The sequence below is a fragment of the Numenius arquata genome, chromosome 13 (genome assembly GCF_964106895.1).
Source record: "Numenius arquata chromosome 13, bNumArq3.hap1.1, whole genome shotgun sequence".
NCBI lineage: Eukaryota > Metazoa > Chordata > Aves > Charadriiformes > Scolopacidae > Numenius > Numenius arquata.
In genome coordinates this window covers 13,351,332-13,377,717 of record NC_133588.1, presented here as the reverse complement: position 1 = coordinate 13,377,717, position 26,386 = coordinate 13,351,332, and the positions used below count along the sequence as shown (strand labels likewise).

The 26,386-nt window shown below is 41.7% G+C and overlaps 2 protein-coding genes across 2 annotated transcripts in view; one reads left to right on the top strand and one right to left on the bottom strand.

Annotated features, from left to right (window-relative positions):
- Positions 1-14,773, top strand: part of ATP2C2 (ATPase secretory pathway Ca2+ transporting 2) — a 25,610-nt gene extending 10,837 nt beyond the window's left edge. Inside the window, exons 11-27 of the mRNA XM_074158209.1 lie at positions 168-234; positions 1,511-1,635; positions 3,606-3,703; positions 4,408-4,509; positions 5,311-5,400; positions 6,819-6,920; positions 7,498-7,654; positions 9,041-9,211; positions 9,831-9,928; positions 10,014-10,064; positions 10,550-10,716; positions 11,363-11,431; positions 11,514-11,630; positions 12,290-12,437; positions 13,027-13,122; positions 13,436-13,577; positions 14,294-14,773. Of these exons, the coding sequence (XP_074014310.1) occupies positions 168-234; positions 1,511-1,635; positions 3,606-3,703; positions 4,408-4,509; positions 5,311-5,400; positions 6,819-6,920; positions 7,498-7,654; positions 9,041-9,211; positions 9,831-9,928; positions 10,014-10,064; positions 10,550-10,716; positions 11,363-11,431; positions 11,514-11,630; positions 12,290-12,437; positions 13,027-13,122; positions 13,436-13,577; positions 14,294-14,406 (1,913 nt within the window). The 3' untranslated portion in view covers positions 14,407-14,773. The remainder of the gene's footprint in view (positions 1-167; positions 235-1,510; positions 1,636-3,605; positions 3,704-4,407; positions 4,510-5,310; positions 5,401-6,818; positions 6,921-7,497; positions 7,655-9,040; positions 9,212-9,830; positions 9,929-10,013; positions 10,065-10,549; positions 10,717-11,362; positions 11,432-11,513; positions 11,631-12,289; positions 12,438-13,026; positions 13,123-13,435; positions 13,578-14,293) is intronic.
- On the bottom strand, positions 14,700-26,386 carry MEAK7 (MTOR associated protein, eak-7 homolog). Its single transcript, XM_074158210.1, has 8 exons — positions 26,216-26,386; positions 23,505-23,735; positions 22,611-22,755; positions 21,544-21,984; positions 20,155-20,273; positions 18,778-18,957; positions 17,584-17,738; positions 14,700-15,187 (listed from the first exon to the last, which is right to left on the bottom strand). Exons 1-7 carry the CDS (start codon positions 26,381-26,383, stop codon positions 17,610-17,612), a joined length of 1,413 nt encoding a protein of 470 aa, XP_074014311.1. The 5' UTR covers positions 26,384-26,386; the 3' UTR covers positions 14,700-15,187; positions 17,584-17,609.

Here is a 26,386-nt window from a genome sequence, read left to right as displayed (position 1 = left end):
CAAAAGTACTTGTTGATCTGGGTTCTCTGGACTTTGGGGGTTCAAGCAGAGACACCTCAGGAGGAGAAAGATGGGGGGCCTCATTGCATACACAGTTCCCCAATGAGCAGGTTAGAGATTGATGAATTTTTTGAAGTTTTTTAATCAATTGGTTTTCCCCCCACCAGGTTTGATAATGCTTATTGGCTGGTTACAAGGGAAGCACCTCCTCAGCATGTTCACAATTGGAGTTAGGTGAGGATTGGAGAGCACCTTTCTCTATAATTTCTAATGAAACATGTCCCAGGGAATCCCCTGTTCAAAACAAAGTTCACCATTTCACCAAAAGAGAACTTGAGTAAGACCCTTCATAAATACATACTGTTGTTGCATTGGTGAAATTAATGTGAGCTTTACAATAGGGTTTAGTAGGAAAAAAAAAAAAAGCACATAAAAACCCCCAAGGGTTTATTTAATTCTGGAAATCAGTGTTTTGAAAATCTTCACTGGCTTTTCCACCTCATCCTGCTGTGAATGTCCTTTCCCATCTATACTGCTAATTTTGTGGGAGTGTAGCAACAGCAAATAGTAATCTTTGCTGTTCTTACTGGGTTTATATCTAAAGACAGGAACGTGCATTTCATGTGGCATAAAAAGCATGCACAGCCTCTTAATCAAACATAATAAACCATGTGTTTTCAGTACTACCCATAAAACCTGTTGTCATGGCTCTATAATCAATCCTTGGGGGGAAAAGGAAAAAAAAAGAATGAAAGAAAGAAGTTTTCCGTGGAAACAAAAATAAAACCAAAGATGAGGAGACAGCGGAGAAGCCAAAGTGGCTCGGTGCCCACCATCCTGTCTCCTGGAGGGATGTGGTGGCAAAGAGGAGTGGTTCTTTGGTTCAGTGGCCTGAGTTTTGGAGAGCAGCCTATGGTTTCCAAAGTTCTCCTTGATCGCTTTTTGCATATACCTAGAAGTGTTTGGAGTTACCCAAGGAGTAACTAAGGGACAGACACAGACTATGTCAGGTATTGCAGGTTTTCGTGCTGCTCCGCTTCAGTGTGTGTAACATGAGGACATCTGAGGAGCTGATTCTGTCCCTCTGTAGCTTGTGCCCACATGTAAGAGAGGAGATGAGGGGCTGCGTATGGCCAGGAGCCAGTAGCCAATGTGTGAGCCATGATGCCAAGGAGTAGTCAACTTCCATCCTCAGAAAATTAAATACACAAAATGAAATCCAACCCCTAAATCCCTACTTAGCCAGAAATTAATGCTCTTTGGCAATGTAAAGAAGAAAGTAATTGCTCTGTCAAAATCTTCCAGAAAAAGGCTGAAGGGTTGGATAAATATCCTGCTTTTGTATTTATGGTGTGCCAGGAGTCTCGGGGGTTAGTACTGCACGCTCCTGTTCAGACACGCACGTATAAGCAGGACAACTCCCCCCATGGAAATGTCCCTTTGACATGTTTTGGTTGGTACTTGTAGTTTGATGCCTGTGTTGAAACTGTTGTGTCTCTGCTGTCCCCAGCCTGGCGGTGGCTGCCATCCCAGAGGGCCTTCCCATCGTGGTCACCGTCACACTGGTGCTGGGCGTTCTCCGGATGGCCAAGAAAAGGGTGATTGTGAAGAAGCTGCCCATAGTAGAAACCTTAGGTAAGGCGGCAAAGGGACCACACAGCTTAGTCATCTGCCTGCCAGGCTTCAAAATCTGACCTGAATGGGAGCAGGGTGGCCAAGTGAGCCTTGATCTGATTAAAAAAAAATAAAATTAGAATATACTTACTAGGCTGGAACAACACACTCAGACTTAAATAAATTTTCTGCCCCATGTTTCTCACCCTTTTCCCTTATTTTAGTGATATTAATATGCTAGGAGCAGTGCCACCCAACCCATGGCACTGCCTTATGGGGACCAGAGCCCCTCTGCAAACGTGCGTGCCCTGATTGGGTTGAAAGGCTTGGTTTCTCCTTTCTTGATGTTCTGTGGGATCATCCTGCAGGTCCATCCTGTCCACTTCTTCAGTGTCTGGCTAAAAAATCTTGCAGCCCCTCAAGTCGAGCCTGGTGGCATAAACAAAATCATTTGTCCTCCTGCAGCCTGTGTGGCAATCTCGTGAATATCCAGAGTGCCATGGAAGACCGGGACAGAGAGGACCTAGAGAAGGCCAGCCCGTCCTCACAACTGCAGGGTGGAATGAACTGTAATGAAATTATTCTTCCACCTCCCCCCATCCCTGGGGTCACTCTATTCCAAGCTTTGCTTCTCTGACACTGGTCAGAATGGCAGTTATAGGAAGGAGAAGACCTGCTGTGCATTTAGTACCACTCATTAAAAAGCACGCTAAATGCCAAGCCTGAACCGTGCAGTTGCAAATATCTGCTGTGCCGCCAGCTCCTTCAGCTAAAATCTGTCTCCCTTGGAAATGCTGCTATTGTTTGAACTCCCCTTGTTTGTTCTGCAGTTAAGGAATCTTATCACCCTTATTTAATTGTATCTGCCCTGACCCAGGACATCTGAAACGGCCTTATCTCATGAAGAATTTCGTTCTGGTAGGGCTGCGCCCAAATAGGCGTAACGGCCAGATGCCCGGGTTCTCTGCAAGACAGTCTGAGCATGGCAAAAACTGCTCTCCCACACGTTAATTGTGCCACGTCTGTTAAACTTCTGAAAAGGAGAAAAAAAATAATCCTTCTTCTTTATCTGATTCTTTAATAACTAAAAATGGAATACTGGAGGTGATAGCTTTGCTCTGTGCTAATCCTTCAAAACTGCAATTAATTTAATCGCAGACCCATCTGCTTTATTTTCTTCAGGCTCTTACATGGTGGTCATCCTGTTCACAAGGGTCTGTGCTCAAGCTAAGTGGTCATCTCCAGAGCCAGGGAGGATATTCAGGTTTAGAAGGCAGATGGAATCTGATTCTTTTTTGCATTGAAGTCATTTTGCCCCTTCTTGGGAGTGGAAACTAGGTTGAAAGTGTTGACGCTGCTAAATTGACTCCTTTGCTGTATTGTGGTGTGAACGTGCCCTGGAAGAAACTTGCTTTACTGAAGCAGTTTTGTCACAAAGCAGAGCGTGAGCGGGGCAAGTTCTGCTCTTAGATGTGCTTTTCGAGTATTTCTTGTAGCAGTCGTTAACACGCCTGCCCTCGTGATCCCTTGGTGAGGCAGGGAAGGGCTGTTATTCCTGATTTAGAGAAGCAAGGGTTAAATGGCCCATCTGAGGAAGCATGTGGCAGAGCAGGAATTCGATACGTCTTTCCAGTATATAACAGCTGTTCTGTTGTGTGATATCGCAGCTGGGAAACATTGATTAACTCCCTGGAGATCAGTGCCTTCTCTGACCGCCCACCATATGATGCTCAAGATGACGTGGCCCTCTTCTGATGTCTCCTACCATATCTTGCATTCAAATTATATGCACAATTCCCTGACGTGGACTCAGATCCTTTCCTTAAAACACCCTGTTAGGAAACTCACCCATTTCTTGGTATTTTCTCCTTTTTCTCGGTGGTGCAGTTTGAGTAATGTTAGGGAAACACGTTCTCCCTCTTCTGGAGCCCTGAATCCCATTGTTCAGTTGCATTATTTATTAGTTCTGATGAAAAACTTTCCTGCATCAGGTTGCTGCAATGTCATCTGCTCAGATAAGACAGGGACTCTGACAGCCAACGAGATGACGGTGACTCGGCTCGTGACCTCGGATGGGCTCCAGGCAGAGGTATGGATGAGGGGGTAATACAGACTTCCCTGTGCAAGCTCAGTGGGGCCGATTAGTTTGAACAAGGGATGCTGAGTCAGTTCCCAAACAAGCAGTTTCTTGCACATCACCAGTTCCGTTAAAGAGAAGGGACTTCTGCAGCGCTGGAGACAGGCAGAGGTGGGGCTGAGTGTACAAAAGCTGCTCAGATACCATGAACAAAGATGTTTGTTGGCATAATCTGCTGTTCTCTGCGGTTATTGTAAATATTGAAACCTGCCACTGACCCTTGTGGGTCCATCTCCTGTAGGAATATTTATTATATGAGTGACTTGATCCTTCTGCTTGGTTCACCCTGTGCGCAAAGTGGGTATGCGGGCATGCAAGCTGTGAGGCAGTGGAGGCACAGGCCAGTCAGCAGGGTAAAACCAGTGAACCCACTGCTGCCAAAGGGCTGGATCTCTTGACTGAGCCGCGAGAGGCTTCTGAACTCACGGCAAGCAAGTCCTGCGTAAGACAAGCTGATTCTTTTTTGTTGCTATACAGCTATTGTAATATTACACTTTCATTTTCTGCAGCCTTTCCTATAGGCATTGCTTTGGGCTAGAAAGAATAATCCCAGCATGCCTTCAAAATCAGAAATGTTGATACTCCAGTGTATACAGATGTAGCATCGTCCTGCCCAGCACTGGGAAATTTGCTCTTTCTGTCTCTCCCTTCCTCAGGTCAGTGGGGTGGGCTACAATGGAGAAGGAAATGTTTATCTTCTGCCGTCAAAGGAAATTCTTAAAGAATTTTCCAACGTCTCGGTTGGGAAATTAGTGGAGGTAAGTATAAATTATGAACCAGCTTGTCCTATTTACATTCAATTTTCATTTGCAGAGATCACTTTGGGTAATGAGTGTGGAAAAAAAAAGCCACTTTCGTACCTCTAAAATGAATGGCCTTGCTAGAGCATTTTCATGGAAAGGCTCTGAGTGATTGTGATACAATACCTGAAGCTTATATACCTTATGTAATACCTTATGGCTGAAAGGTAGCAGTTGTATGATATGTAGGGAGAAAACAGAGTCATCAGCTTGAAGCATCAATGACATTTTGGATAAAAATACAGTTCTGGCAGAGGAGAGACCAATTACTGTTACCACGTTCAGGTTTTTAATGTGCACAGATTCTTTAGCTACACAGTCGCTTTGTAAATGTACCATGATGGTCTCTGGGTTTCACGTTAGATTAAAGAAAATCTTGCACGCTCAACTGTCAGCTAAAGCAGAGTGAAATGATCTGAGTCGGAGTCTCAAATGGAGGTTAGGTCTTATTGCATCCACACTGCAATAGTAGGGGAGACTAAGTTTTCATTTCCTTAATTTATCAGGCTGGTTAGATATTGATCATGTTTTACTTGATGGTAGTTTATCCGAAATGTTACATTTTACCCAAATGTTGGTGTATCCTATGGATTAAGTGGGTTTAGAAAGCACAAGAACTGATCTTAAGAGATGCTGCTATAGGGAATAGCACATCATTGGAGGTGTGGCTGCTTTCGTTCTGCAATCTCTCATTATTTCATTTAAAGAGATGAAAAAGCTATGAAAAAATAAACCATGTAAATATGTCCCTTTCTCTAGGCTGGCTGTGTAGTCAATAATGCCATTATCAGGAAAAACAGCATGATGGGACAGCCCACAGAAGGAGCTCTCATTGCCCTTGCAATGAAGGTAAGATTGTTAAGATCTAAAATTTTCCAGAAATTCAAAAAAAAAAAAAAAAGAGCTGGAATTGTTAGGTCTGACAGCAGTGACCGGACTTCTTTAAAGTCCCCAGACTGGTTTTGGTTTTTCCTCGTCTCTTCTCCCCAAGGTCATAGATGTACAGCTCTCCCACGTAAACTTCTCGTCATGGACAAACACTTCCCCTGAGCTTCTGTGCAAACAGCAATAATTGGTTTGCGCGCTTAACCTCTGCAATTCTGCTGCTTAATGGATTTCTTTTGGGGTCAGATCAGACTGCCTTTTTTAATATTTTCTGCGCATGCCAATTAAGAATTCAGGAGGAAGACAAAGAGAGTGATCAATGAGCAAGACCAGGCCATATGAGAGAGCATGGCAGAGGGTCATCATCGATTTGGGTCATCTGCTAGCTTTTTACTATTTTCTAGTCACGTTTACGTAAAACAAGAATTGTTGATGAATATTGCATTCGTGCTCATAGGCAGAGGCTGTAAAACACCTCAACAACACATCATCGCATGAGCATCATGCAGCCTGTGATCCACAGACCTCAGGTGGACTGTGAAGGACAGAAGGTGCCTGATGAAATGATGCACCTACAAACATCTGTGCTTACCTCCTGTTTTTAAAGCTTGTAACTCTAACAGTAAAACCAGGATTTTTTGGGGGAGTAAAACAATGACATTTTATTTCCCTAAAAGCTAAATTAAAATCTGCCTTCTGCTCTGCCATTCAGCAGCCAAGCAATAGCAGAATATGGGGGGGGGGGTGTGTCTCATCTACTTTTTAAAAATTTTTTTGTTTGGTGGGAGCTGAGGGAGAAAGAGGCTGGAAGCTACTTCTGATCACTTTGCTCAGAGCCCCAGGCGTGCTGCTGAAGCAGACGTGTATTGATTTGAACTGCTGTAGTTCATAGCTGAAGGATCTTCTTGTGGTGAATTGCTTTTTGAGTTTAACTCATCAGGAAATAATTTGAAACCACATCCACGATTGACCATTCAGTTATTTGCAGTTTTCCTGTTTCTTCCAAGTAGGGTGGCTGGGAAATAACTGGAGTGGGGGAGCCTGAGCGTGAGCTGGAAGAAACCTGCTCTGCCCGTGGCTTTGCTGCAGGTGTAGGGAAAGGACTTGACCCAAAGCCCCACCACGACACCAGTGCAGCTCCCTGGTCCTTACAAAAGTCAACAGGGAGCAAGCTTCAATCTCCAGTTTAATTTATCCCTTATCAGGCACCAAAAGGAAAAGATGGGTTTGAAAAACAAGTTTTACTCTTCCCATGCTCACTCTTGAGCTCTGTGGTACATGATGGCCTGGAAGTGCATGGTCAAGGGTCAGTGCTTGTGATTTGGAAAATATATACAAGCTTTGGCATTGTTCACTGCTCTTTTTGTTTTACTTTACTTTAGATGGAATTAGCTGACATAAAAGATATTTATGTAAGAAAGAAGGAAATTCCGTTTAGCTCTGAACAAAAGTGGATGGCTGTGAAATGCTCGCTGAAAAATCAGGTAAAGCAAACAGTGGTGTTGGCTGGTTTCGTGTCTCTAATTGTGCGCCTCAACAATGGGCATGAAATGGTATCTCTCTAGCAAATAATGTTTTCAGAAGTTAACTATGTCAGGAGAAAAACTGAACAAACCTCAAGAATCCCCCACTTGGGTGTAATTTTAGCTTGTAAAGCTGTGTTTGAATGGGGGAAGATAATGCTTTTCATATAGTGATTTGAGCAGGGAAACACAAAGCTTTTCAGACATAACTGACAGGGGAAGAAAGATACTGTGTTTGGAAGAAAACGTTGGTCATTTTTCCCTGCCTGGGTTAAGCAGTTCGGTTTGGCTGATATTGTGCTGTGGTTTAAAAATTCACCAACCTTTTTATTACTGTTCTGAACATGAAAAATGGCTCGAGGAAAAAATATCACATCTTGTAAATAATACACACACCTGGGCATTTTACAAAACTAGTAAAAGAGCAAACAAAAGTTCTTTTTCTTTATCAAAGGTGTAAAGATTTATACATTATCAGTATTTTTAAATGTCCTCTTTTCATTTTTTTGATAAAGTATATTATCTCCTTACTTTAAAGGATCAGGAAGATATTTACTTTATGAAAGGAGCATTTGAAGAAGTTATTCGGTACTGCACTCTCTATAACAGCAGTGGCATCTCGATATCACTTACACCCCAGCAGAAAGCCTTCTACCAGCAAGAAGAAAAAAGAATGGGCTCTTTGGGTCTGCGAGGTCAGTCATTACTGTCGGTGTCCCTTAAGCTTACAGGTTACTGTGCCCTAACATTTTCCTGCTCTGTTTTCGTTGGGATGGACAGAGGCTCAATCCTTGGCATCACTTGCGTGGTGTCTTCATTATACCCATCAGAGTTTGCCAAGAGCCCTGCCTTAGGTCTGCTGGCTCCTTGCTTTCCACTGATCTTTTTTTTTTTTTTCTTTTTTTTCTGGGTTTAAGTTAGTGAGATTGAAAGGAGCTGAAAATAAGCACAGGAAACAGTGGATGGTTTTCCTCCACGGAGCGTTGTGATTGCCTGGGATACGGTGTGAATGTTGTATTGAAAAGCTTCGCGCTGAACCCAACATAAGCGCTGCTCTGCCAAGTTTTGCTTTTAGAGAACCTGTTTCAAGAGCGACAAAAAGCAACTTTGAAAGGGGTTCAAAACGTGGTTTTGGGCACCGAGATTTCTGTTTGAAGTTTGGTTCAATTCTTTATTAGGACCAAATCTAACGATCTCCTTTTGATCCTGGCTGCATGTCAGTGCGCAGCCCCCAGAAGTTTTTATACATGTGTTGTTTCCTTCAACGCTGGAAATGTCCTTTCAGAAACATCTTAGGCTTTCACACGATAACAAAGATACTGTCTCCTGTGCATGTTCCCAGGTTGTAAGTAGATGAGAACAAGCCTTGGCAGCCAGGTCTGGAAGATGGTATAATTAACGTACGTATTCTCCAGCCCTGTGTCTTGCGGTTAGTAACTCATGTATGGCACTTGCTTTACAATATCTGAATCATCTGCTGCTGTGAATGGCAAATTACTGCTCTGAAGAAAAGCGATTAGCTCAGGCAGCTGCTTGTGATTCAATCATCAAAGCAACACTGACATGAACCCCTGGCAAAATATCCTCGAGTGATTTAAGAACGATTAGATGATATGGTTAAGGCACCAAGAACAGAAACAAAATGTTCAGAGCCCTGATGTTTACATGATGGAAGTTTCACAGGTTTAACTGAATTTACATTTCACATTTTTAGATTAGAAAAAAAAAAGTTTAAGTTTTTACAGGAGGTCTATTGTTTAACATAGTTTAACTGCACCGTCCCGATTTAAGGCATCTGCATTTAGGGAAGACTTGGTAGGCAGCTTTAAGTGAGAAAGAAGTAAATTCTAAGAGAAACATGTGAAACAGAAATGCTCCCATTCAGATAAACTGGTATTATTTGAGTGGACGAAATTTTTGTGTCTGTACAAGATTTGAATATAATTACTAAAGATCTGGTTTTAATGATGTTTTCTGCTGGAAAACCAGTAATTTAGTATCTCCTCTAAATGTTCATTTTAATGTATGGAAATGCGTTATTAATAATTTAGTCTTGTCTTCTTTTTTTCTCCTGTTTCTAGTACTCGCTTTGGCTTCAGGTCCAGAACTTGGCAAACTAACATTTCTAGGTCTGGTTGGAATGATTGATCCCCCGAGGGCTGGAGTGAGAGAAGCTGTTCAAGTCCTTTTTGAGTCTGGTGTGTCAGTGAAGATGATAACTGGAGATGCCCTGGAAACCGCTGTGGCCATAGGTAGCAAACTTAGCTTCTTTTCTGTGGGTCTATATTATGTCTGTCAGATCAGTCAAATGTTGCATCACTTAATAATCGACTTTGTCATTCTTTTTGTCTGTGCAATAGAGGTTTTAAATGCCACTGAGTTCTTGCTTTTCCATTGAAACAAATCATTAAATGCAGTAATAGAGCAGCTATGAACTAGGGGCCAAAATCAAGTGACTTAATTTCACTATTTTAGCACCAGAAATGGCAAAATCTCAGTGTAAGACCCTTAAATGAGACAGATGTCACTGCTGGGATTACAGATTCCACTAGTGCTCGGAGTGTGAGTATCTCTGCAGTTCCCACTTTTGCATTTTTCCATTAGAAATCCACAGAGCAAGCAGTAGAGAAGAGAGCAATGGATTTCGTGTCAGCTCCAGCTCTGGGTATGGTATCGCTTCCATAACTCCAGTTGAGTAAGGACAGGGTGACCGGCCCAGCTGAGCCAGACCTGGGTGCCCTGTCAGATGCCCCAGGATCAGAAATATTTCCCAGTAAATTCTTTAATTGCTGCCTCTATTCTTTGAGTCAGGAAATAGTTGACTTTTTCCAGAGCTGACGGGCAGATCTCATTTTGGGCTTTTCTTTGCAGGACAGAATATTGGTCTCTGCAATGGGAAGCTGAAAGCCATGTCTGGGGAAGAGCTAGACCAATTGGCAGAGGCAGAGCTATCATCCACTGTCAAAAATGTAATGGTTTTGATTACAAAAACAAGCCTCGGTTCCGTTTCCAACAGCATCCATATAATAAAAGATTGTATTTTTTGTTTTTCAGGTTTCCATTTTCTTCAGAACAAGTCCAAAGCACAAACTAAAAATCATAAAGGTACTAAGAGCCTCTTAAGAATCCATTAATTTGCCTCACAAAAACAAGGTGTAGGTGTACCCCTCAGTTCTCTAGACCACCTGGTCTTCCAAGACAGGCTCAGCTCAAATTAAAGGACCATAAAACCCAACCCCATTTGCACTACTTACACTGAAAACATCAGCATTTCTCTTGTAGATCTGGCCTGGGTCATTTGATAGCCACTAGTGAGATACTAGTCAAGATAATATCAAGAGAATGATTTCTGAGGACTTTACTCCCCTCTCTAACTCCTGCTGGAGTCGTGAGATTCTCTACACTCCTGAAAATCCAGTCTCTTAATTCTCGGTCTGAGTTTTGTCCTCAATTGGCTGCTGAGTCTACTTTACCCCCAAAGTTGGGTAGCACTTCTGCTCTCGCAGTGTTACATTCAAATCCTGTGACTGCCAACAGGACTTACTTATCTTCTCCTGCCTTCAGAGTCTCTCGTCTCTCCACCCTCACAGGCTCTGCAGAGGGCCGGTGCCGTTGTGTCAATGACAGGAGACGGTGTTAACGATGCCGTGGCCCTTAAATCTGCTGATATCGGGATTGCAATGGGACAAGCTGGTACAGACGTCAGCAAAGAGGCTGCCAACATGATTCTCGTGGATGATGACTTCTCGACAGTAATGTAGGTTTAGCAATTTTCTTACTATCAGACACTTTCTTACTTTGGGTACTTTCTGGCGATCCATTGCACAAGTCTGTTGCGTGACTGGCCCTGGAAATAACACAAGGCACAGCACAGGTAAGTCAACAGGCAGCATGTGGAGATACCTAGTGATGGCTCTGGCTCATTTTCAGTTGCGTACACAGCAATGACTTTTTTGTTTCAAGTGGTGGTGACAAAGCCACTTTTCATCTGCAAGCCCTGGTTTCTCGTTGCTGTAGTTAACCGGGGATTTGAAAGCGCCCAGAAGTCTGGGTGGACCATAACTTGTGCTCTCTGCCCGTTCAGGAAGCTCAGAGGAAAGACATCATTTGCAATGCTCTGCTGGCTCATAACAATGAGCAGAGTAGAGTGTGGTTATAAATAGGCCACGTGCCTGCTTTATGAACCAAGACCTGGCTGTGTAAACCAGGCCTTTCAGATTTACTCGTCCTGATAAAATCATTTTAACTGAGAAGCTGCATTGATGTCCTCCTCCTAAGCTGGTGTCTGAATTTCAACTGAAAAAAGTGCTGGAGAAGACAACTTGTCTTTTACGTGTTACAGGGAGCTCAGTGTACAATAGTGTGAGTACTAGTTATTTCATAAACTCCCCTCTCCCTTCCAGGAACGCAATAGAAGAGGGAAAGGGAATATTTTACAACATAAAAAACTTTGTGCGGTTCCAGTTGAGCACGTAAGTTCCTGTTTGCTTTGATTCCAGTGAGAGCACCTTTTGGGTGCGGCCACGCAGAATAATGCTCTTCTGTGCTTTGCAGGAGCATTTCAGCTTTGAGCCTAATTACTCTGTCAACCGTGCTCAACCTACCGAACCCCCTCAATGCTATGCAGATCTTATGGATCAACATCATCATGGACGGGCCACCAGCCCAGAGGTACGGAAGATTCAAATGTACAAATTATTCTTGGGTTTAATATGTCTGAATTTGGTATAGGAACACAAGCCATTATGACTTCTTATCAATGCACTGATCATTTGGTGGTTAGGTAAGACAAGTTGTACTTTTGGTCCCTCCTGGTCCCTCCAAAAGCATTTACTTCAGGTTTACTAGGGGTTTTACGCATTCCTGTTCCACTTTTTCACTACACAAGGTCTGCTGTGCTGAGTGCATCACCTGCTGGTAGCCCTGCAGATCTGACTGGCAAGGGGATACTGGGTACATGCCCCAGAATCACAAGACTTAGGAACCCCATCCACCTGCTAGTTACAGCTACAGCTCACTACAATTACTGCTTCTACAATGTGGAAGAGATGTTGGCCACCATCTCAGAGCGAGCTCTCCCTCTGGTGTGGGATACCGGAATGATGCACAATGGTTGTCTAATATATCATTTTAGCTGCTCATTATGCAATAAAGACCTTTGTTGTAGGCGTCTCAGACAAATTTGGGGCCTCATGTAACCCTGCCAGAATACTCTCTCTCATGCTGTATTCCCAAGAATTTCATCCTCCAGATCCATCCTGGTTTATCATCAGTAATTTGGGGATGATCCGCATTAACTACACGTGTCCCTCTGCTTCTCTCTGGGGCAGTTTGGGAGTTGAGCCTGTTGACAGGGACACTATCAAACAGCCGCCCCGATGCATCACGGATACTATACTCAGCAAATCATTGATCCTGAAAATCTTCATGTCAGCTCTAATTATCATCAGCGGAACCCTCTTTGTCTTCTGGAAGGAGGTGAGGAGATCTGCAATCGCGTCTTGTTTTCATCAGGGTGGAGAACAAAGCAAAGGGCAGTTTCTGAAGTACTTGCGATGGACTTTCTGAAATGCATCGGGTGGGGAGGGATGGGTGTGGGCAGAGGGTTAAGAAACCAGGGTCAGTTTTAGCTCTGCTCCTGCCTTCCTCTGTTGCCTCTAATTTGGAGCTTCCTATCTAGAATGGGAAAACTATTACTTGATACGGTATCAATGTGTTCGCCTCTAGCTTTCCATGTAAGTAGAAAATACCAAGTATGTAAATACTATGGATTGCTGTTAGTAAACAGTGACGGTTACTATAACAGTTTAAGTGATTTAATTTTGAATATTCTTTACTCAAATTCCACATCGGTTTAAGAATTTAAAATACGGTTGATCAGATCATAAACTCAACAATTAGCAGAGAGAAATTAATGCTAGCTGTAATGGTTAGAACTAGATTTATTCCTTTGTTTTACTACCCTTTGAATTGTCTGGGGTCATTAAAGGCAATATTTAATTCATCTGTTGAATTGATGTATTTTTCAAGGCTTAACTAACCCCTGAATTTTTACATGTGGTTTCAGAATCCCAAAAGTGGCATAACTCCTCGAACCACAACAATGACTTTTACCTGTTTTGTGTTTTTTGACCTCTTCAACGCCCTGACGTGCCGCTCTCAGGTGAGATCGCTCTGTCAGCAAAACACTAACATAAACATTAGAATACTAGTATTTTGCCTAGGAAAGGATTTTTTTTTTTTTTTAAATGTCACTTAAAGCAGCATTTTTATCCTCATTACTTACAAAGTTATCCATCAGAGTTCAACTGCAACTACACTTGCAGCTATGTAGTTCTGCCTAAGTTAGCAGCTGTGTAACTTCCAGAAGTAATGGAGTTTATATGCAAGGAAACAGCGGGATATTCAAGTACCAACAGGAGATTGGGAAATGTTAAGTTTCTCTTTTTTTTTTTTTTTTCTTTTCCCTTCTCTAGACAAAGCTGATATTTGAAATAGGCTTTTTTCGAAACCGCATGTTCTTATATTCTGTGCTTGGGTCATTTTTGGGCCAGCTGGCTGTTATATACGTCCCTCCATTACAAAAGATCTTCCAGACAGAGAACTTAGGAGTGCTGGGTAAGTTGCAAAATAAATAATGGTTGGGTTTTTTTTTTTTCCTTTAAAGCTACTTTAAAAAACAGATGAGGTTGCCAAATTGTTGCACGATAGCTCCCAACAGATTGCTGGTGGGGGAAATCAATCAACAGCTCCTATACCTATATACATACACGTAGCCATACACAAATAGTAGTAGTATTTAATGATGTTATTCCAGCCTAGGTTTTGAATTTTGATTTACTGCACATAAATGCATATAAATGAAGACACGCTGAGATTTTTCCACGAGCTCTGTATGCTGGTATTTCTTTACATAAATCTATCTGGGATCATTATGCAGTCACTGCATTTTGAAAAAGGGGGGTAAATGTTTCCTAGCTGAAAGGCAATGCATATTTTACCATCTGAATCAGTCTCAGCAAGCTCTGCCCTACTGCACTGTGTCGCATCTACGCGAGGCGTGCTCTTACAGGCAGGGTTCAGTCGTCCCAAATGATTAACTTGGAGGTCACCCCCCATCAAGTGGACTATACCAACTGACTGTACGGCTATTCCTTGTCTGTCACTCTCATCTCTCTAATTCTGCAGCTAGCAAAAGTCCTGCTGGGTCGTACATCTGTGCAGTTACACCAGCACAAGTACCTTCTGCAGGAAGGCCCTTAACGGGGGACTCCTGCCCAGCCCAAAGCCCAGCTCTCCGCTGTGTTCATCTCCGCTCTGTTTCCTCTCGGCAGACCTGCTCTTCCTCACCGGACTGGCTTCCTCTGTTTTTGTTGTGTCCGAGTTCGTCAAATTCTGTGAAAAACGCTGCTGCCGACCAAAGCACACAAAGGGAGGCCATAACTGATGCAAACTTCCTCTAAGGATGCGCTTGGAACGGAGCTGGGATGCTGGATAATCCAAATACACCACTTTCTGAGGATACCGCAGTGATCTGTCCCACCGGTCCTTCCTTCTCCAGAGTCTGTTCCTTCTACACGCTCCACCCAACTCATCTGAGCTGCACACAGAAACCTCCGGAAGCGGCTCCTGTTTCAAACCAAGGTATATTTTTCTAACATTGACTTATATGTCGAGAACGCTGTGATAGTCCCAGACAAAATAACACCGTTTCATACCTGTACAGAAAAAAAATCTATTGTGCATAAACTGAAATTTTATTTATTTAAATCAAAATGATTTTTATTAATAAAATCTACATTTTAAAATGTTACAGACAAGTATCTGAATGAGACTGTTGATTTAGACCCATCCTATTATATTAAATTAAACGAATGGAAAAGACCTGCATTCACCAGCACTTCTTTTCCTACAACCTATAGTGTTTCCGCATTCCCAGACGTCTGGCCTTGATCCAGCAAGACTCCCAGGGAAACTGGGGGGAGATGTCAAACCAAAAGCAGCGAGCAAAAGTGCCAACCCTCGGCTGTTGGCTTCTGCCAAACACTACAGTGATTTTGTTGTACCTATATGACGAACAGGAGCAAAGCGGACGGCTGCTCTGATCCGATGTGATGCACAGTAGTGGAGGGATTTCATGGGGAAGGGACTCGCTTCCAGAAGCGCGTGAGACTAACGATGATTCAGGGACGTAGCAGGGATGCTAAGCTTTGCGGTTGGATCAACAGCTGCATAAAAGTGGTTGAGAGATGTTTAGATCACAGCTAAGCCCGCCGCTGACAACCACCTTCCCAACATTTTTAATGTTTAATCATTAGGTTACCAAAAAAAAAAACCCACCTCAAAATAGGATTGCATTTCAGATTCACAGCCTAGAAAGAACCACCTAGACTGATACTTATTTTAAATCAAAGAAAACCTGGCTCCTGAAATGATTTTTGGTGAAGAGTAGTTTTGTGCAATTCACCCTCCCCAGATACAGTCTGCAACGGTGTCTGCACACCATTTCTTAAAAAATCCTTGCAACTGGTTTCAGTCCTCAAAAAAAAGCCCAAGTCTCTGCATTGTAATGGAAGGAAAAGAAAGTCTAGTTGTTTATTTTCTGTGTAACTGCAGAAATTCAACTCTGTATGCCACTCACTGCAAGTATTTAGCATGCTTAGTGCCTAAGTGAAGAAAACCTCTGAGAATTATGGTGGGAGTTTGAGAATGTCAAAACAAAAGCCAGCGTCATCGCACTTAGAGAGGACGTGCACTTGCTGTCTATATAGTACTCCCTACTTTGGACCATTTAAAATTCTTATTAAAATATACAGAGAAGAAAATTATACAAAAGTATCAGTGTCGTTGTTTTAATGCTTACATTTTTTTCTATGTTACAAACTAGGGAGACTATCTGGTTTATTTAAGCAAATACAAGATAAAGGGACACGAGCTCAGGCCTTTCACAGCATACTCTGTACTGGAACAAATGGCATATATGCCCCAATCATTAGTTCAGGTAGCACACAAAATGCACAGCTGACTTCTAGGGTGTCTGGCTGGAGTGATTTCTTCATGCTGTTCCTTTCAAGGCTAAATTCATATTGTTTAATAAATTTTTTTTTAATGGGATTTACATTAAGGCACAAGTGTAGATTATTCAGAATATTCAAATCTGGCTGTCTATGAAAAACATTGGGTGGAAAAAAAAAAGAGACGACTACATACAAGAAAACGCTAAGGGAAGGAATCTGAAGGAAGGCCACGTTATCAGGAATTGCAGTAATTTTATAGACTCTTACAGCACATTCCTTGCTCTAAGCTGCATGGAAGATAAGCTCCTGGAAGCACAAAGGGGATTGGACATAGTCCTTCTCCTTAGGAGGAGAAAGACTGACCATCGAACATACTAATAACCAAACACAATTGGCTGAGTTAGATACGACAGTCCCTGGAGAAATTAGGGTTATTTTTGACAAGTTAATTACATACATAGAATTAGCAAGGTTAAACTAATAATTAGTTATAGATGTGCATGGGTTCGAGTAGCAAAAGCCCTGAGTGTAAGAGACCTGACAAAATCAGCATTGACTGAACAGCCAACGAAACAGAGCAAAACCTCCAACCCACTAATTACATTTCACTTTGCGGGTGGTTTTTTCCGTCATACAGCAGTGATTAATTGTATGGGAATAAAGCGTACAGCATTCTTCTTTAAACATGTTACAGACATGACCCTGATCTCTTTTGTTGTTTTTTTTAGAAGATATTTGCAGATAACGTTCCCAGTTCACTGTGGATGCTTCGGGCTTTATCCTTTTTACAGCCTGATCTTTTACTCCAGTCTTAAGTGAGGCTACTAAAGAAGGTACCTCCCCTAGAGAATTTCTGCTGGAGGTATGGCCCCTTCTTAGGATAAATATGGCTGAACGACTCCCAATGGCTGTTCTGTAAGTTTAAAAAGCAATAAGCAAATTTCCACAGAAACCTCTTAAGTGGAATGCACTAAGGTGTAGCGTAGTGTTATAAGACTGGATATTGTACACTTAGCGTTCTGTACACCTTACAGCCCGTATAGAGTCACTTGCTGAAGGTCTGACTTAAAAAACGTGAAATTTAATGCTTTAACTGGAGCAATGCAAATGAATAGCATCATTCATATGAAATCACGAGGACTGTTCTGTTTACCCATGTAGGACATCATTACAATTTGCAAGCTTCACCGACTAATTCCATTGCATGCAAATAAATATCTGCAGCTGAGGTATAAGAGCCTTAATCAGTGTCTTGAACAGTCTTTATATAAATACATATTAATTTCTGAAGCCAGTAAGCCATACTGTCAATAACTTTGTCTTTTGTTTTTAATTCTGTATGCAGACAGGATCTATCAGGAATGCCAGCAAATTCGTATTTAGCTAGAACTTAGAGATGTCTAATGATCAAGTAACTAGTTAATTTTTCTGTCCTCCCCCCCCCCCCGAAAAATCCTTCAGGCAGGATATTGTATTGGACCTAAATATTACATAAGTACGAGGCTTAAGCTTTGTCCCAGATAATTAAGTAAATGTAAGGAAAAAAAAATTAGGAAAATATATTCTGTCCGAGGAACATTAACACACAAAAAAAAAAAAAAACCCACGTTGTTTTCATGTTACTGCGATTCTTCTAGTTATCATCATCCTCGTCCTCTTCAATGGGTTCTCGCAGACCTTCACTCTGACGACTTTTTCCAGCCATTTCTAATAAGGCCTGAGCCTCGGGGTCTACGTCCAGGATACTCTTCTTACCTTTTGTCTTCAAAACAAAATAAAATACACTCAAATTTAAAATGTCATTATGAACAAATCAATATCAGGCTACAAGAAAGAGACGTACTCAAAAGCCCACAAGTAATCTGGTTTGCCAGCTTGTCACAATGAAGCAGATACACTTTCCAAGTAAGGCATTTAAGATTCAGTGGGATACATCAAATGATTTTTACTGCTGCAGTTACACAAAATAATCATAAACTTCTCCTAAGATGGCAGTGAACTATTTCAGGGTAATTCAGGTTACAAGGCAGCCAGAACATCCTGGTTAACTTGACCTCAGTTTGAAGTGCAGAAGTGAACTTTTTTAATAAAGAAGAGATCCAAGTACAATTCAACGTTTTTTGTAAACAATTTGTTCTGTTTCTATTTAGAGCTATGTGTCCTCTGAACAGACAGAGCACATCAATTTAGTATGAAAAAAAGTAATTTTTTTTTCAAAAAAAACCAAACACCAAAATGTGCAGACCAGACAGTTTAATAAGAGAGTAAATTATAGGGACAGAGGAGATTGGAAAGAGGTCTCCTGCTCGTTCCCAGAAACAAAGCAGGTGCAGAAAGACTTGCATAAACCTATTGACATAAATTTATTATAAAACTATGGTAAATTTGAAGTTCCTGATAAAGAAATCTTTTGGGTTCTCTTCCTGAATTATAGATTAGGCTTTACTTGTGAGCTTCCAGTGCTTGCTTTCTGTTTTACAAGCACTGGGTTTTACTTGAACCCCCTCCAAAGAGGTTCCTCCTGGAGCCCGTTCCATATCAGAAGGGCCTTTTGAAATTCAGAGTGAAATATGGCTTTTCTGACTCTACCATTTGACAGCTCCAGATGTTATTTCTTGTAGGCACCCTCAATAATTCCACTACTGTTTCGCCATTTACTTGCTACAAAATATATGGACAGTTAAAGAAAACATTATTCATTACAATTGACAGTGTTTAACCAGAAAACTGCAAGTTTTGCATTTGCATCTCCTGTTCCAATCAGGACACGCTTTCACAGGCTTTCAATTTTGTTCACCTACCCCTGCACTTTCAGGGAGGTCTCCCACTGCCCAAACTTCCATGGCATCCAGTGTAAAATCCTCCTTCGCCGACAGCTGGGGACTGTTGTAGGTGGTACATCGAGGTTTCGCTTTACTGTGTCCCTTCCCGTAGTCGCTGTCTATCCAGAGCCCGAAGTAGCCGTGCTGTCCCCCCATGCCCTGCGAACCGAAGCGGCACAGGGAAGGTTTGCTGCACGTCTCAAACAGACTGAGCAAGTTACCAAAGCTAGAGTATAAACTGCTACTCTCAGTATTTATGCCACACGTCCGTGGGTACTGAAAAAGGGTACTGTGAGCGAACCCGGGCTTCTGTACCAAAATCCAGTATTCCTGAAGACAAACAAGAATTTACCAGAGTGATACTGCCCTCCCTCTACGCTTTACGGAATACCAGTATCTGGAAGCACTTCAGATGTGTCTTGTACCAGAAATTTAGCTCACTGGTTTTTGTTTATGGGTTAACAGTTCCATTTTAAAAAGGGTGAAAGAGCTCAGTTTTGCAGCCTCTTTTCCATTTAGAAAAGTATCTACAGAAAACAAAGAATATAATTTGGTGATGTTTGGTTTCTTTAGAGCAAATTTACTACAGACTGCTGCAATTCCCAAAGTTATGGGCACATAATGCTACAAAACCGCAAAGCACTTTTCAAAACAGGTGGTGTGCTATAGCTCTGTAGAAACTCCTTTGCATGTGGAGAGCTCATTCATGAACTTGACTAAAAGGGGCTCCTGCCACTGTAATCACACACCAGCAGCAGCTCACACGCAGCTCCTGAACTCTGATTCTGTTGGGCTTTCTCAGCCTTCCATAATTTAAAACGTAGTTGGTGTGTCACTGAGAACAGCCAGCGGAGGGATCCTCAATCACACAGCTCAGCTGCCTTACGCTGCTGCGGTGATGTGGATACACGCTGTCAATTCTGCCAGACAACAGAGAGCAGTGCTAGAAGGGCTGGCGTGATAACCAAACCTGGCATAAAGATTTTTTCCCAGAACCTCCATAAATCTAACCTATATAAAGCCGTCCTACTTGGATCAGACACAAATAAATTCCATCTTAGTTGATTCAGTATTTCAATACACATATCAACGGTAAAGAAAAGTATAGACTCTATCAGTACTGTAAGTGGTTCTCCATCGTTATCCATAGTTCACACTTTACACTGATGTTTTAACGCAAAAAAAAAATTCTCCTACTAAAGGTGTGGCACAAATAGCAGAGAGAAGAGATGAAAACTTCCTTGGAGAATAACAAGTGAAATAAATCTCCTCGCAGTAACAGAAGCAAAAAACACAAAACACTTCCAAATACCGGCCACAAATCCAATTTCCAAATTGTCATTTCTTAATACTTACAAGTCCGTTTGGCATTGTTTGTTGGCCATGGTTCAAATACATGTAGTGGTCATTATACCCTGTGTACGTGTACACAGCAAGAGAGGGGAAAACAGAAAACAGAAAGCATCTGTTGTCACCTGTAAACAGAAGAGCATCTGAGGTCAGACAACTGGCCAAGCAATAACTTGTGTACAAACAAGATACGAAAAAAATATTGAAGAAGTGCAGCTGAATAAATCAAAGCAGCTGCAATCTCAGAAAGCCGATACCTATCTCTCATCACGATCTAGACCTATTGTTTATTCTCAGTTAACTCTGTGCAGGGTCACAGAAATCAATGTCATTCTACGGCTGTGACCAAGGGCAGAGTCAGAGGCATGACTAGTACATCACGTTACCATGTAAAGGTACACCTATCACAGCTTGCATTGTACCATCTGAAACCAGCCAACTGCTAGGCCCGTACAAACCGGTAAGAGTGAAGACACCCTTACTTCTGACTGTATTGATACATAGATCAGTTTAGGGCCAATGATTTAGAGTACAATTTTCGTTATGCCCGGTTAGGTATTCAGCGGGACCTGCGGTGTGATTGTCTAGCACGATCCTTGTGTTAGGCTGTCAGGAAAAAATACAAGGAAAGTGTTGTATAATCAATGTAACATACCATTATATTAACTGACTGAAGTGGTAATTATCAAATAATAATTAAGATTAGGAACTGAGTTTTTAATGTAGCAAAAGTGAAGATTCCCAGCAGGACAGATTATCCAGAATCCATAATATTTTTTCAGAAAGCCATCACAGAAGTTTTTTCCAAAAAGTTATAAAAAAAAAAAAGCTCCCTCTCTTCTCCCCAGAGGTTTCAAGGGAACAGAAAGTTTAGCTTGTCCGAAGGACGCTTTTGCTGCTGGATTTTAAAAGGGAAACAAAGATAGACAGTGCACAAATGGCAACAGGAGGCTTAACCTGGTGTTTGGCTCAGCTGTTCTGAGATGGAAGATTGCCATCTGCTGGACACGTTATTTAATTAATCATCTATGCTGGATTTCCTTCATTTTCAACCTAGGCAGCTACAGGGGCTGATAGATTTCACTGAAAAGAAAACTTGTTCCATGATCAGTAAGTCCTGCAATTTTAAAAGTCTTATCAAATAACAGGCAAACTATAAACATTAATCAGTAACATGCCTGACTGGGCACAAAGTAGGAATAACTTAGCACGTATTTTATATTTTTCAAAAATGAGTGTTATTTTTGCTGCAGGGAAATACACTTGGAAGTATAAGAAATGCTGCGTGTCATGAAAGTAAAATGACAGTATCCATCAAGTGGACAGGATTCTTGTACCTGTACAGATAGGCAATGTTTTCCAGAGCCATGAGATACCAGAAAAGTTGAGTTTTACCTTGAAACTGTGGCTTCACCTCCCAGGAGTGAGATGCAAACCCACCAAAGATATAACCATCTAAGTCCTTTAAGATCACTATGCAAGGACCTTTGTTCACTATATGCCCACATAACTGTGAAAAGCTTTCTCCATGAAGCCTAGAAGAAAATAAAAGCTGCCACTTGTGCTGTAGCTCTGCAGGTAGATGGGAGTTGATGTATATGATGGATGGGATGTCAAAGAGACTGACAAGTCCTCTTCCTTTGATGCCTTTGCAGCCTGGAACCAGGTTGAGTATGTCTTTGGTTTGGTCTGGGATAGAATGCAGAACGTGGAGGCCTTGCCTGATAACAACACTGAGGAAAACTGAGATCTGTGGAACTCGGTACACCCAATCCTCAATGACACTTTGATCAAAATTTGTCTCCATCAGCTGAGGACCCACAGGTTTTGTCCCATCTAAATAATAAGACACACAGGAACAGTAGTAAGTCTTCCAGTCTGGAAAATAATCAGTTAATTTTCAAGTGTAAACACAATATTCCATTATTTTAATGGACATGAAACCACATATGAAAGGAGCAACAGTAAAGTGTCAACTACATTAAGCAGATACATCCACCGAACTGAGAAACATTTGCCTGTGACATCCACTGCTTGGGCTGTCACGATTAAGAAACATGGACTCCTAGTTATGACTTATAGGATGTTCTTTGCAAGACAGCAAAATCTATTACTCCAACAGTGCTTTGTAAAAGGGCATAAATATAATAAATATATGCACAAGCATCTAAATGCCCGTTACCTGCAAGTCAGGTATTTGTAAAACAGACATGTTCCATGACAAATAGTTTTGCATGTGCACTTAAACTGCGACTTCAAACCAAAACTCTCCTGAATTTAGGGAAGAAAGATGGTAAGGTAAAATAAATAAAATTCCCAAGTCATTCATAAAGAACTAGGCTTGAAATACTGACCTCACCTTTGAAATTCAAAGATGTGACCTGAAGAGAAATATTCTTGTGAGGTGAGTGATTACATGAGCTCTGTGCCATTCTGGGATATACTACATCAGCGCTGCTTACCTGCCAGCCTCAATTCTGATAGCAGCTGAGAAGCCAGAACCTTTACTCCACTTGCAGAATCCCTAGTATTCTCCAAATTCCAACCCCTCAATTCCTTCCTGTAGTTCAGTACATGGACCACAGATGTGATCAGGTCCTCTGTGAACTGAAAAGGTTAGAACATCACCATTTTAGCATTTCTTAAATAAAATTGCCAAGAGCTTCAAAGGACTTTCTGAAAATAAAGTCAAGGAATACTGAAGCTGCAATCCCAATGGCAGACACGTCTCTCCTCATGAAGAGTCAAAAAGAAGTGTTATTTCAGTGTTATAAGTAATGAAAAACGTCCTTTTTCAAGACATTTTGTTACTGTTACTTCACCAAGCATGTCCATACAATATGGTATTGATAGAGGGAGGGGAGGTCCAATTTTTGCAGTGGTAGGAGCTGCAAATGAATTACTGTTCTGCGAGATCCCACTCTTCCATCTTACAAGTTACGTATTTGATTCAGACATCCTGCAACTAAAGATCTAGAAAACAGTTTGCTCAGTTCCCAGAAGCAGCAGCCACACCACAACCCTTGCTGGCTCTTAAATACAGCCAGTCTCTGCACCCTTCACAGTGATCCTGTGAACCACTAGACAGAACAGTCAGAGCACTCTGCAGAATCTGGATCCTGGTTCTCAAAGTAGGCAAGGTCAGCATGGAAAAGTCCACGGCTGAAACAGTCATCAGCTATAAACTGCTTTGCCTACACTGGTTGTCCCAGACCAGCAAGTAAAAGAGAGATTAAAAAAAAATACCGAAGTCAGAAATCTGTTCTAAATCTTGTGCTCTAAAGATTACCTTCAAATTACCAAACCATCTCTGTTCTCTTACTGTCCCCCCAACACACATTTAACTGCCTGTTTACCTCTTGGATCTGTTTGCCCTTCACAGGCCCTTCTGTCTTGGAGATCATTCTCATTATGATGGTAACCTTCTCATCTGCATTCCCTTTTAAGAGGTCTGACATAAAAATTACAAACTGCTCCTTAGCAATCTGTTCACCCAGCCCAGATGATTTCCCAGTCAGGTCAATGCTTTTCATTCCGTTGTATAACCGAACAGTCATTTGCTCTGGTAATGGCTCCTGCACGTATGCCTACAACAAGAAAAATAGCAAAGAATGTATTTTAAAAATGAAAAATAACTAATATATTCCAGCTAATCTGAGACATACCACTATGAATTAAGGATTTTAATATCAAGTATCTACTACTGGCAATAAACTTTTGTCAAAAGACTGTTTTCCAAGAGAAAAAAATAAATCTTTTTATAGTATCTCCTTCGCAATACAATTCAGCAATTTAAGTTGATGTTTTTCTACAAATGCCATGGACTTAAAAAAACCCAAACTCCGCTAGTACAACATTTAAAATTGTGTTTTAACCCTGCTTTTGATAGTGGAGCTCATAGATACTTAAAAACAAAGATATAGTAAAGTTTTTTCCATATCTCAGTTTCAGCCTCAAGACAATGCAGGCGACGTGTTTAACCCTACATGCACACGTGGAAACAACTCTGAGAAGTTTCCCTCTGCATAGCAACGTCTATTTCAAGCATGGAACAAAACTGAGATCACCCGATTTTTATAAGGCATCCCTGATGTTAAGGCAGTTGAAATCAAAACTTGTTCATCGAACTTGCCTGACTGGCCGTCTTTGTTGAAATCTAACTGGCGTACAGCATCACGCCTCACAACACTGTGGGAAACATCTGACTCTGGACTCGAGAAACTTTCAGAGCGTTCAACATAATTACATGGTTTAAAAATAAAATCACCTAAAATACATCCATACACTAGGACACGATTACACAGCGTCTTCTCTATGCAAAGTACTGTGCATTACATGCTGAACACCTGACCTGACTCTTATCTACAGGGGTGTAGCACAGTGGGGACTATGCTGAAATCAATGGAGCTCCACCTGTGTGAAAGCACTCCAGCTCCTTTCAATGGAGCTGCTGTTACCAATCCATTGCTGGCTCAATACCACTCCTATTGAGGCCACCAGGGCCGTTCCTATTTGATGTTAATGGCTGTTGCTGTGCATATAGGGTGATAGCCAATATGCCAAGCTCTACCCTGCTTCTGTTGACGTCAGCGGTAAAGCTCCCATTGATTTCAGCAGAATTAGCAAGCAGCCACAGTCTTGCACATTAGAGTGCTGCATATTGAGGGAGGGATGGTCACAGGGGGTACAGCTGTCTTTAAGAGGCTTTCTGAAAGCGCTACATGAGCCTGAAGTGAGACAAGCAGCAGGGAACATAATTAAAACCACTACCCTCAAAGGCTTTTTACTTCACAGTGCAGCATTACCTACCTACTCCCTACTCCTTCCCACCCACCACTAACTTTGTTGCACTGTTTTGTTATGCTTATAGCTATTGCAATGAGTAGACCTGGGGTGCGAAAAAGGAGGACTGTAAAAAGGGAATCTTTAATAAACATCTAACAAACTCACACCTCCGACAGTTTAGAAAGCTTGTCTTAAATGGCTTCAAGAAAGTTATCTAGGGATACTGGCTCTACCTGCTTTCCAAGCCACGCACTGCAATCTGCTCCGGTCCGGAAGCCACGTAGCTTCCTTGTAGTAAAGCCCCGAGCCTAAGCAGAGTACACGAGGTTATGCTTGGGGCCCCCTCAATGTTACCAGACTGTCGCTAGATCAAATCTGCCACGTATCAGCCGAGCTCAGGCATGAGCACAGACACCTATGAGGCAGCCATAGCCCATGCAATTGTCGCTGCGTTAAGGAATTAGGCACCTACAGGCAGTCTTAGGGTTGAAAGGCGGGGTAGCAGCAACACTGCTTCCAAACCGGTGACAGTTTGGTGTCATAGACAGCCAGGCTGGAGGAAAGGCTGGTCTCTATGCAGATGCCTTGCTAAATACCTCAAAATACCCTGCTTCTTTCCTGGAGTTTTAATTTGATTCCATTAGGTGTGTAGCATATATAAAAATGCATTTTTAATATTATGTTCATTTGGCCACTTGGTTCCTGCCTAACTGAAGTTATCACGTATTGCAACAAATCATTTTCCTCTTTTTTCTTGATTAGAAAATGAATGCAAAGTTAATCAGAAAGCATAATGTATGTTAATTAGCTAAAACAGGGAGCCACAGCTTAATCAAGCAAAATTGAATTCTCTCCTTTTGATGCAAGTGAAAAGATTAGAGATGGTGATGCAATTGAGGGAGAAAGATATAACCAAATACAAACTGACTTTGTGATAGCTTCTCATGAATACCTGTAAATAATCACACGCTAGTGACTCCAGGGGGAAAAATATTCTTCCCATTTTTCAGGTTTCTGTAAAAATATTTTCATACGTCCCGACTTACTTCAGTAGGTAAATTGCACCCAACACTGCAATTTACGAGATAAATACAAACTTGAAATTCCCTACGCATGTTAAACTGTAAGAAAAAGTTAAATACCCATCCTTCTCCAAACATTATGTATTAAATTGAGACAAGCAATCCTTAAAAAGTAACTATTGCCACATCTTTAGTTTCTTTCTGGAATTACGTTCAATGCACTAAATCTCGGATATATCAGGAATAACAGATTGTCTTGCCTGCAGTGCTGCCAGAGTCACAGTTTTCTTTGTAGCTTTGCCATTTTTTGCTCCAGCTGCGCCGCTCGATCCCGCTAAGGTATCAAATACTCCATCAATGTCAGCCTGCTCCTCGGGAAGAAATCTGGAAAGGTGGTTCCGATAGGCATTGCTTTCTGCATTTCCCATCTT

Coding starts and splice junctions, on each gene's coding strand:
- MEAK7 (XM_074158210.1), bottom strand. CDS start 26,383: ATGGGAAATGCAGAAAGCAATGCCTATCGGAACCACCTTTCCAGATTT. Junction 18,958..20,154: donor AAACAATGCCAAACGGACTT/GTAAGTATTAAG, acceptor TTCGGTTCGCAG/GGCATGGGGGGACAGCACGG. Junction 17,739..18,777: donor ACCTCCCTGAAAGTGCAGGG/GTAGGTGAACAA, acceptor TTTGTTTTGAAG/ACAAAAGGTAAGAAGAGTAT.